Here is an 11983-nt window from a genome sequence, read left to right on the forward strand (position 1 = left end):
AATTGTTCGCCATTAATCCAAATAGAATGATGATGATTTAAAAATGCATAAGCAACGTCCATCCTGCCTTATTCTATCATTTAGGGAATTCACTTTAAATACACCCTATTTAAGAAATGTATAGCATGTTTTCGACCGCTGAGAGGTAGCGGCTGTAGCGTAGTGGATTAGTATAAGACCCGAACGCCAGCGACCGGGGTTCAAATTCGCCGGTCTATCATCATGCATTTTACCCCCATGTGGTGCCAGCACGGCCTTGAAAATATGGGTTCAAGTTCGAAATAAGCACAAAAATATAATTCCATAAGCTTTAGTGAATAAGTATTCCATATGCATGAGAATTAGGACTTTTTATGCTTCACATAAATTTGCATCACTTGGGAGTCGAACCCCCCGCGCAGAAATTCAAGACTGACGCGCTACCTCCACTCTAGCACACTGTCACGGAGATACAATGCGCAACAGTAATCATTGTCTACATAAGGTCCAAAAGGACGATCAAATAACGAACACCCTCTGATGAGAATCTGTATCTCTCATGAAGAACCCCAATTTCGTTGTTTGCACAATGACAATAAAGTCTGAAATCTGAATATCGTCAGACAATGCCAAGGGATCGGTTCTGTCCCGTAAAACCCTCTGTCTCCGGAGAGACGCCTGTACGAGAAGTGCGCCGGGGTCCACGGGAACACCCACAAATGGTGACGCCATTGTCAGAGGAGGGGCTAGGAAGCTGCGCACGCCGATTTAAGTAGCCGATCTCCGGCTAGACTAACAAAAACTGCTCACGACCAGGTTTGGTTGCGACCATAAGTCACCATGGTGATACAGCGACGCTAAAAGAGATCGACTTTCGTGGTACAACTAACCCAGGCTTGGAGCTCAACATACCTCGCTAACCCTCTAAGCGAGCTTCGTGGTACAGGGCTCAGGTTTTTTCCAATTTGCTGATTCACCGAAATTGCACCAATCATGTTGGTGCTCCTTTATTTGGTTTGCATGTGTCTGGTCTATCTAACAAAGGGCTGTGTGTGTGTGTGGCCTCGGCCAGGCAGTCTGTTGTTGCAAGGCAAACATTTGCGCTCGTTTCAAAATGGCCGCTCACCGTATTCTCCAAACGTGAGCAGTGTCCACTGCTTGTGCTCCACCAGCATGGACACCAGCCGGACTCCCGCCCAGATGAACAGCATCCCCAGTGTGGCGTCCAACAGGAAGTTGATTAAGTAGCTACAGGAAATGAGACGAAATTCCGGTTGGTTATCCCCGTTGAATATACAACCGTATAACGACGGTAACGACAATGGAGATACTAGTGTTTTACAGACACATGAAAAGTTTGCCGTTTACATTCTATAAATTACAATCTCAAAACCTAATAAGAATTACAACATGCAGTTTTATCCATAGCATGCGGCCCGGGGACCAACGATTCTAACTGAAAAGACTTTACTAACTGAATCAATAAATCAATGAATAATTGGTCAATTCAAAATAGATAAAGTAGCTTTAGAAATGCAATCATTGGTTTTTGGTCCTTCTGCTGATGTAACCAGGCCTAATAAAACAGTCTATGGTGTCCCCTTGACGGGGGGGCCCCTGGGGGGGTCCTGGGAGGACCTACAGAGAGCAGGGGTCCTCCTCAGTGAGCGTGGACAGGAACACGTTGGCCAGGTGGATGAACAGCGCCCCGATGGCCTGCTTGGACGTATCATAGAACCTGGGGGGAGAGGAGGAGGGGGGGGGGGGGGGGAACAGGAAGTGATGAGGGCCAGGCGCACGTGTCCGCAGGGGAACCGATGAGGGCCTCAGGCCCAATCCCATCCCAATCACATTACCCCTTCAAAACAAGGGGGAGGGGGAAGGGGAAGGGGGAAGGGGTAGAAATGGGATTGGGCCTTAAAACGAAAAACAATGACGTTTGTATAGTCTGTCGAACAGCGGTGTGATATAGACGTTTAAACATGGTATAGCCAAAATCCCATGACATTTAAATGATTGAATTGTGTCTTTTTACCTGCCGGGCTGGAGACATCTACAACAAAGTGATTGTATTGATATGAAAATCTGATGTAAAAAAAATTGACCTGCCAAATGGTGAAACTCGTCAGCCATTGGCTGGGGGCAGGAGTTCATTTTTGAACGTGGTACAATATACCAACAGTGATAGGTGTGCTTTTCGTTTATCAAGAGTCGCGGAGAGACAAGACAAAATATTCAGGCGGTATTGTTGACCAACGGCAGGCAGTGATGTATTGGGGGGCGCGTGGGAAATGTTTGACTAATTTCTGCAAAGCACCCTGCACACACTGACTACGGACTGGCGATCACAGCCACCATTCGATTTGGTCTCAACCCCGCCATTGTGTTTGTGCAAACACATCATTTCTGTTTTTGGTATATCAGGGCCTTAAGGGGAGGGAGACAGAGACAGAGACAGAGACAGAGAGACTACTGACCAGATCCGCCATGGTCGTCTGATGCTCGCAGGTTCTCGGAACCTCTTCACTGGAAACAAAAGAAAGAAATCAAAACCACATGTTCACTTCACTTACGAAATACAATCCTGTGGGCAGGTGGTTTCATAAGAGCAGCCAGTGTCTGTTGCTGTGGGCTTGTTATCATGACTCACATGCATACTAGCCCAGGTTTTAAATAAATGCTGCGCTTCTCTCTCGGTCTAGGACTCACACAGTCTGCTCTGCTTGTTTACCTCTACAGCCATATCTCAAGGACTGCAAGGTGACTCACACACGCACACACACACAAACATCATGCACACAAACACAGAGATGTGTGTGTTTTTTTTTGACTTATGCTTGTTCTTGACCTATTTCGCCTTATATTATTTCGTTTTTGTTTTGCACTCATGTTATTCTCTCTTGTTTGTTATCCCGGCAACATTGTAAAGGAGCACCTGTCCACCCTAAAAAACTATTCTCAGACAGAAATAAAATAAAGGTTGAATAAATTAATTAATTCACAGCAACTGTTGCTTAAGCAAACAGGGCACCTCTCTTCAGACTATGACCAGGGTGGGGTAGGGGTTGGGGGAAGGTTGGGGGAGGCATGCTACACTGTAGTGCTGGAAGCAACCACCCCTGCACAATGAACATGGGCGAGGGTCGGGGGTGTTGTCAGGACACGACGCGTGTAAACATTAACACACCAGCGGATGTCCTCTGACCCGAGGGAGCTACACACACACACACACACACACACACACACACACACACACACACACACACACACACACACACACACACACACACACACACACACACACACACACACACACACACACACACACACACACACACACACACACACACACGAGGATGGGAGGGAGGGGGAGCGAGAGAGATATTGATTACTCTACTAATAAGTAACTGAGTGGAGGCTAGCGAGTGTATTGATCCGTCGCCCCTCCCTACCGTCTAACCTTGTTACGGAAACAAAAAGCAACACAGCGAATTGGGCCGCAATAAATCTGATATCTGATGACAACAACAAAAAATAACACCGGGAAGGTTGATCCTCCTTCCAGCTCGACACACGCTCAAACATTAAATGTGTATTATGTTGTTGTTGTGTATGCATCATTTTTCAATGTGGACTCTATTGAGTTACTTCCTAAGAATCCATTTGTTACATTGCAGGATAAGGCAAACTCAGGTCAACCATTGTTGGATCTAAGAAAACTTGGCTAGGTAATCTCCTTCCACTCAGAGTGACCGTTGCTATGAAAGCGTTTTGTTAAACAAACTTCCTGAGACCGTTGCTCCAAAATACTTTTGTAAAACAAACTTCCTTCCACTGAGAGTGGCCGTTACTAAACTTCTACAGTCATTCCTCCGAGCTTGAGAAAGTTTGGCCTCTAGTTCCTCTTTAAAAAGTTCTCCCTTTTGCCTTTGGGACAGAACAAGAGACACATTTCTCCTGAACTGATCTCGTCATTGCCTCACAATATAGACACACACACAAACACCACCTGACCTGCTCCAAGCACGCACCCACAGTCAACATTATGAAACTAATAGTGCTTACAAAAATGTGTCCTAGAATTCACTTGCTTATTAGAATATCATGCGGTAAAGGAATCTTGTGCAAAACCCCAAATTATTTGAGTTTTGGGTTACTTTGCAAACCATTACACATAAAAACAGAAATAAAAGTTAAAAAAAATGTGCTTCATACTAAATAATACAATTAAATGTTATTTTTTTATTTATGAAATCATGTTTAGTAGGTAACGGACGGTCAATGCTTATGAAACCGAAGTATGGCTGCGGACCTACATGCATTTAACATGAGGCTTAACCGCACTGATGAAATGCACATTAAACATTGAAATACCCCAATCTACGGCCTCGTGAGGTTCATTGTGCCTGGAGATACAACCGTCCTAGAAACCAATAATAGGGTGGGGGCATTCATAGGCAGTCAGCTGCACCATGGATGTGGGCTATGACAAGAGGTCAGCTGCCTCAGGATCACAAGTTAGTTCCTCAATAACTGGCTATTGTTCAATAAAGAGACTTTCTCTCAACGCTCATTGGCCAACCACGTTCGGCTCCCTTGCAACCATCGCGTTAAAAAACAACGCATATGGTGACAGGTTGAATGGCTGAATGTTCTCTTGGTATTTAAAAAATAAAATAAAATAGCTAAGACGGCATCTAATAGTTTTGTAGTAACATATAATGTTGTTTCCTGCCGTCAAAGATGCCACTTTGGCTGTATGTCGAAACAGAAAATGTAAACAAAGCGCCACGTGGAAAACGTAAACATGTCTCTTACGCGTTGTTATCTTACACCAAGAAGATCATCGATCCATGCACTAAACAGGTCATTTAATTGTTTGTTGGATAAACTAGGCTACTCACGCATCAGAGTGCTGAACGCCACGACGCCCAGCAACCCTTGGATCAGCACCCCGAACCTGTCCGTCAGGGCTCCGTTATCGCAGCCGTGCGGGGTCGCCTCGATGATATCAGACATATTAGTTATTTCCGTTACTTTATTGATGTCCAATCGATCCGGCAGTAAAATCTCTTTGTATCCGTTAATGTCCATGTTGATAAGGTTACTTAAATACAATGCAACGAACAAAGGGGCACTTCTTCAAAAACGGCGTTTTGTGGACGAAATGTGGGACTCACGTTCTCTTCAAAAGATAAAATCAACCGAAACAATAAAAACAACACCGCCAATTTATGGACCGACGAAATGACTATAGTCCAGAGACGGACTTTTTTTCGTTTCTAACTCTTAAACCGTTAAGGAGAAAAGGGAGGGTGATCGATTCTCCGTAAAGCCGACACATCCACGGCTCTTCACAACAAACCAGCTCAGGGCAGGGCGTGACGTCACCTCCCCCAGCTCCCCCCTAACCTCGCGATGCTTCAGGGAGATCTCCTCCTGTCTTTTGTCTTTCAATCTCGCCCTCGCGCAAGCATAGGGGCGATCGCGATGCTCACTCCCACTGTGTCCAAAGCGGCTAGATAACGACCCCCAATGCGATCGTAACTCCGTACATTACGCATTTTATATACACAGTAAGCTATAACGAGATTTAGGACAGTTACGAGCATGTACTGTATGTTTATTTATTTATTTGATGTAGGCCTATTTATAGGAAGAACTATAGGCTATATGTCACATTTATGTATTCTATTTTTTTATATCAATACAGAATGCCACATCATGATTGTATCAGCCCTATTCATATTCACATATATTGAGTCGGCCTACATGTTACCACCCGCCCACTGTGCATGGGGAAAACAAAATATCCCCTTTATCTCGTTAATCTGATGCGGGTGTACGGGCCTATACTATACCCCAAAACAACACAGGTTCCTCCGTTTAGGTCCATGGCGCAGGGGTAGGCCTATTTTGTGCAGAACCATGGCACGAATCGCACGTGGGGGGATAATCCCTTCTCCCGCGCGCTTGGAAAAGCCTCTTGGATGCCAGATTAAATGAAGCACGGCGCGCGCCCCAACCATCTGTTACATCACAAGTGGGGTCTACTCTACTCTAACCGTTTGTTGGCACTTCAGTGACTCGGGCCGATGCGGTACACGGTGCAGTCGGTGACTCGGGAGAATTTAACCCCATTAACAACACGAGAGAGGAGAGGCGGGAGAACTCGTATAAATATCAGATCTTTCTGATTAGTAAAACAATTAATTTAGGCTATTTAAAGCTGTCTCGTGATCCTTAGGTTTGATGGGTTGATTGAATGACTCTCTGAAATGTCCCTCACCTACATCTTAACCATTTTACTGCAGGCTTATTGTCTGACAAGTAGGTCCTTTAGGCGAAATGCAAGCAAAGAACAGCGAACATATGTCGGTGAAAGCGCATCGCTATATGGGTTATTCAGTAGGCTAAAACTTTAATTTGAATACAGAGCTAAAACGTGCGCACCGCCACTAGAGGATAGTGTTGACTCGAGATATTGGGTTGTTTAAAAGCGTTTTCACCAAACCTCATATGTAAAATATATCTAGTCAGTTAATGGTTGAAATTTATTTTATTTTCTTTTTACAAGCAGGTTCTCGCCTCTTCTATTCCTTGTCTGTTTATTGCGGTGCTGCCGGGTCACTTAATTTTCATGTGGATTTTCTTTTATAGGCTTTATTTGCCAGATGGCATTATTTTTTTGTGAGGGGGGGGTTGCGGATTAGATTTCTGTTGTTGCATCCGTTCAGTGTTCGTTCTCATCACTCACATATCAATGAGCTAATCAATGGCGTGTATAATTGCCTTCTTGTTTAATAGGAAGGAAGGTTACATTTAAATATTTCAATGATTTATAACCCAAATACGCAGCGATTTTCTGTGTGTGTGTGTGTGTGTGTGTGTGTGTGTGTGTGTGTGTGTGTGTGTGTGTGTGTGTGTGTGTGTGTGTGTGTGTGTGTGTGTGTGTGTGTTTGTGTGTGTGTAAGTATGCGTGCGTGTGTGGTTTTGTGCGTGTGTTTTTATTTTCGTCTGTGTGTAAATGTGTTGGTGTGTGTGTGTGCGTGTGCGTGTGCGTGTGTGTAAGTGTAGCCTACGTGCGTGTGTGTGTGTGTGTGTGTGTGTGTGTGTGTGTGTGTGTGTGTGTGTGTGTGTGTGTGTGTGTGTGTGTGTGTTTTATAGTAGCCTACCTTGATAGTCAAAACCAATATAGGCCTACTCCAAGATTTAAACGTTATAGGTTACTTTCCTATGGATAAAATGGAGTTCCCCTTTCTGCCAACGCAATAAATTATCAAGCACTTCCTTTACATGATCTAGCCTATGTGAAACGGAAACCTATTGTGGGTTTTTTCCGTGTCACGAGGCGTGGACTATGACAATTATTTGATTTCCTCCAAAAAATATTTTTGGGTAACCATGGAATACATTTCGTCAATAGGCAATGGACATATGTAAGTCTTCTAAAATATGGCTTAATGCGTTTCCCGCTTCCGATGTGTGCGTGTGTGCGTGTGCGCGCGCGCGCGCGCGCGCGCGCGTGTGTGTGTGTGTGTGTGTGTGTGTGTGTGTGTGTGTGTGTGTGTGTGTGTGTGTGTGTGTGTGTGTGTGTGTGTGTGAGCTTCTTTGCATTGGAGAGAACGAGCACAAAAAAAAGGGGGTGGGGACTTTAACGTCTCTATTTATAATTGGCCAAAACAAATTTGTTTGCAACTGCACTAAAGGTCAACGAAGGAGTTGGCTAGAAAAATATCTGTCGAATTATTTTGGACATGCGCAGAGCGGAGATGCCATATTGGAAGGAGGGTTTGGAGTGCAGCAGCAGCAGCAGCTGAAGACGTCGCTCGCTCGCTTTCAGAGAACGAAGGGAAAAGGTCTGGAGGATTTAGACGCGAGAAAAACTTCATCGAGGTAAGACAGGTGACAGCTTTAGGTTTTCTTTGTGTATTTGAAGTGGATTTCGATTGCGGACATGCGTTTCCCGAACGAAACGAGCACCGAGAGAGTTTTTTTCCTGCTTGGCAAAAAAAAAAGCTTCAAGTGCTCCGAGGCGGTTTGTGTAGAAACAGAAATACTAGAGCGTTCACGAGCCAAGTTGTTAAAAGTGAATGTGTGCGTGTGTGTTTGTGTGTGTGTGTGTGTGTGTGTCTCGCCTAATTATAGCTTTCACTTTTTGATGAACACGTCGACTCGTGGCACTTTCGATATCATTTTTTTGCTGCATAGTTCCTGCTCGTTGTGAATATTTGTTGTTTTCAATCATTTTATTAAAACGCAGTATAATAGGCCCTGTGCATATAACACAACCAAAAACCCGCCTCAAAGACAGATTTTTATCTCACTCCAAGTGTTTCTTTGGGCCCAAATGAAGGGTGGATGTTTCAACCAAAAATATTTTTATATTGAATAATTCACTTATTGCGGTCATTCGCCTTGTTGAGTCACCGCCTTTTCCGCGCAAAGGTGCGTGAAAGTCATCCGAAAAAATACCGGACGTTGCCTAAATGTCAAACCACTTTCAACATGGCGGGTTATGTGTGTCAAAAACTGCGCATACAAATCTCTGAACAAGGAAAAAATAAAACGACGGCACATTGCAGAGCGGGCGATGTCTCTTTTGATGCGCACACACGAGCTTTAATGAATTAAATTTAAAGTGTGCGTTTGGCGACTCCGGGGGAGTTTTTTTCCGTTGCAGTTTTGAGTGTGCAAAGTACATGAGCTGGAGTGGGAAACACACATGACCTGCAGCCTGGGCGCACCGTGCACCCGTGTGGCTTCGCGTGCACGTTTACGTTTCCTCTTTTACTTTTATTATGCATTTTCCGAATATAAATATATATATATATATATATATATCGGGTTCTGTAGAAGGCGTGGATAGCCTGTAAGGCGGTTGTGTTTGGCAGTTGAAGTGAACTGGGAACGGGGGGATTTCACCCCATGTGGTGAAACCCCCATTTAGATATCGGCCTAATTTGTGTGTTGGATTGTTCTTCATTTCGATCAGTTTCGCATTCTGTGTGCATTGTTTCAGTGGTGGTGACTATTTAACGATTAAATTGATAATTGGGTTATTCCACCTATCCCTTTTTTATTTTTTTTATTTCCACGGGCGATTTGCAAATCCTCCGCTCAGCTCTCTTATTCTACATGAGCTCTGCGTTTTTTTGGCGGAATCCGCCTCCGGATTAAAATCGTCAGCAGAACGAAACAACGAGGTCCATGCGATGGACCCGAACAATACATTCCTACATTTGTCTAATCAATAGACTCCACCTTGCCTTTTTAGATTAAGCCGACTGCTCAAAACATGGTAGGTCTGCATATTGTCCCATAACAGGAGATGGGTGAAGCGCATTCGGGAATGTGTCACAACACAACACCCAACCGTGTTTTCCAATTCCTAAAAGACTCAATTCATTGGGTCTGCTCCACAATATTGACGATTTCAGGTTGCTCAACAGCTCCTCAAACCACACTCTCATCACGGGGTTGGTTTTTTGATAACGCATTGTATGCAAATCGGTCCGGTCGGTTTTTCTTTTTTAAAGACTTGAGGATATTGTAGGCCTAAAGGCGCGGAGAGATAGCCGTGAACGGGGATGATTGAGACCACTGAACGCCCCCCCCCACCATGTAATGGCTCTTCAGTACTCCCAGATTAAGATCTATTGAACGAGCACATTTGCAACGTGAACAAGCTCACCCTTGAGTTCACACGTCACATGGGCAACCTCAGTCGCAGACGAATAAATAACTCCCAAGTCAGTCGTTTTATGAAGTGGAAAACAAATGGTTTCCGGAAAACATGGCAACATCTCCATGCTGCGGTGCCCCAAATAAGCGTTCAGCACTTTAGCCAAACAGGTTTAGCATAGTGCTGAACCGTTCACCGTTTTTCTCCTCTGCTTATTCATTAATGAACAGCGAGTTCTGTCTAGTGCGCACGTTTGTTATTTTGCAGCATTGGGGCTGGAACCACATTTCTGTCCCTTGTTTTTTAGTTTTTCTATCATTGAAGGACATTTTGAAAACCATGAACACCGAGTCGATCTTGAAATCACGGTTGTTAAAAAAAAAAGTATTGTCTCCCGTTTCCTAAATCAGAGGAAATTCTAAATTTGAGTCCAGCATTTCCGCGTCCCCCCAACAGCTGACGGACAGCATGTCGGACTAACGAGCGGCAAAACGCGGGCAGGAACGGAGGCATGTGTGCTTTGGTAGCTAATCTCTCTAAATCCTTTCCTGTTTAATCGTCTGTAAACTTGGCTTCAGGGGAAAGGCGTGGACACCAACGTGTGTACGGTGCCCGAGGGACGTGTGTGTGTGATTGGAGGGGGGGAGCTTGGGGTCGTCTGAGTGCTAATCAGTTGAGACCCCAACTCCTCCATCTATGGAGGACAGAACAGTAGTGGCCTAATCTCTGGTACTCCCGTCCTCCCCAATCTGGGCGCACACTTTCGTCCCATTTGAGATTCATTTCCAAAAAAGAATGGGATTAACAGCATTTGGATTGAACACACACACACACACACACGTTGTGAACATCAGTTGCATTCTGCTTTTGTTGATTTCAATTACACCCTTTTTTTGTTCTTGCACTTCATTCATTAATCAGTGCTCCTCGTGGTGCTTCGTTCTCCGATGGTGGATTTGTCCGTGGAAGAAACAGAGTCTGATCATTCTGGCACATTCTGAGTGCATTAGTGCTTTTCCGTGCAATGTTACAATCTGTGTGTTTTGTCACGTTGACGCTTTGATGACTTTGAAAAAACAGATCATCCGGGAGCATACAGGGTTTCCCTTCCCTGCTGTCCTTGATTAATAACCCTTTGATTCCCATTTAGTCAGACATGTTTTCATCAAGCACTCCCGGTAGGCTCATGGGACTTCCTAACAGTGTTTACAAGCTGTGTGTGTGTGTGTGTGTGTGTGTGTGTGTGTGTGTGTGTGTGTGTGTGTGTGTGTGTGTGTGTGTGTGTGTGTGTGTGTGTGTGTGTGTGTGTGTGTGTGTGTGTGTGTGTGTGTGTGTGTGTGTGTGTGTGTGTGTGTGACATGCTCATGTCTTGCATTGCTCCAGCAAAGCAAAGCTGTTGCTAAACACATGGTATGAGGACTATGTGGAGGGGGGATACGTGAGTGGGACAGGGGACAGAGGGTCATCATGGGAAACAAATTAGCTCATCATCTCGTTGTTTACCGATAGGGAGAGGTGTGTGTGTGTCTGTCCGTCCTTCTCAGTGGTATCACAGGAAGCAGATGAGTGGTTGGGGGCACAGAGTGACCTCTGAGGACTCATGTCTGTATCGTTTGTGGTTGTTTTTCTTGTTGTTGTTCTGGCTGTGTACCCGAATGGCCACAGACCTTGAAGAGGGAACTGAATAGGCCGCCACACTTTTATCCCTGTTTATAATTTTGTTTATCTTCATAAACATTTTATCTTTCATTATCTCAATAACTCCACAAAACCACTGTTTTCAAGTATCACCAAAGCTGCGACGTTTCCTGCGGCATTTTTTTTCCTCTGTGCCACGGGCTGGTATCAGCCGATGGAGGCCATGGTGGAGGGGAAAACCTTGACGCTTGTTTTTTCAGGATGGATTGCCACAGAGTTAATTGTGGGTGTGCTGGAGGAGAAGTGTGGGTGTAAGCGCGACTCTATGGCTGACTCACGATCAGCGTAGCCCTGGGTGAGAGAGAGAGAGAGAGAGAGAGAGAGAGAGAGAGAGAGAGAGAGAGAGAGAGAGAGAGAGAGAGAGAGAGAGAGAGAGAGAGAGAGAGAGAGAGAGAGAGAGAGAGAGAGAGAGAGAAGAGAGAGAGAGAGAGAGAGAGAGAGAGAGAGAGAGAGAGAGAGAGAGAGAGAGAGAGAGAGAGAGATTCTAATTTGGTTACTGGCATTTGAGGCTGTTCATTCCTGCATAGTAGAGATGTAAAATAATGAAGACAATGGAGTTATCCAGTTACTGTGACAGACTTAAAAAAATAAATAATGGTTTGTTTTCTACTTAAATGCATT

At 44.7% G+C, this 11983-nt stretch overlaps 2 protein-coding genes and 1 long non-coding RNA gene across 5 annotated transcripts in view; 2 read left to right on the plus strand and 1 right to left on the minus strand.

The window, feature by feature from the left end:
- Nucleotides 1-1080, plus strand: part of LOC132447748 (uncharacterized) — a 2204-nt gene extending 1124 nt beyond the window's left edge. Inside the window, exon 2 of the long non-coding RNA XR_009523191.1 lies at nt 933-1080. This is a non-coding gene — a long non-coding RNA (uncharacterized LOC132447748). The remainder of the gene's footprint in view (nt 1-932) is intronic.
- The window catches only part of tmem110l (transmembrane protein 110, like), a 10448-nt gene extending 5054 nt beyond the window's left edge, over nt 1-5394 (minus strand). Inside the window, exons 1-4 of the mRNA XM_060038686.1 lie at nt 4884-5394; nt 2457-2505; nt 1622-1717; nt 1106-1227 (exon numbers count right to left, since the gene is read on the minus strand). Coding sequence (XP_059894669.1) covers nt 1106-1227; nt 1622-1717; nt 2457-2505; nt 4884-5073 — 457 coding nt within the window. The 5' untranslated portion in view covers nt 5074-5394. The remainder of the gene's footprint in view (nt 1-1105; nt 1228-1621; nt 1718-2456; nt 2506-4883) is intronic.
- Nucleotides 5395-7705: 2311 nt separating this feature from the next.
- The window catches only part of sfmbt2 (Scm like with four mbt domains 2), a 35203-nt gene continuing 30925 nt past the window's right edge, over nt 7706-11983 (plus strand). For 2 of the 3 annotated variants that reach the window (XM_060038683.1, XM_060038685.1), the window contains exon 1: nt 7706-7875. The gene's annotated coding sequence lies outside the window, so the exon portion shown is untranslated. Of the gene's footprint in view, nt 7885-11983 lie in introns of all 3 variants that reach the window. The other variant, XM_060038684.1, reaches the window with a different exon arrangement.

Source organism: Gadus macrocephalus, chromosome 19 (genome assembly GCF_031168955.1).
Source record: "Gadus macrocephalus chromosome 19, ASM3116895v1".
Classification (NCBI taxonomy): Eukaryota; Metazoa; Chordata; class Actinopteri; order Gadiformes; family Gadidae; genus Gadus; species Gadus macrocephalus.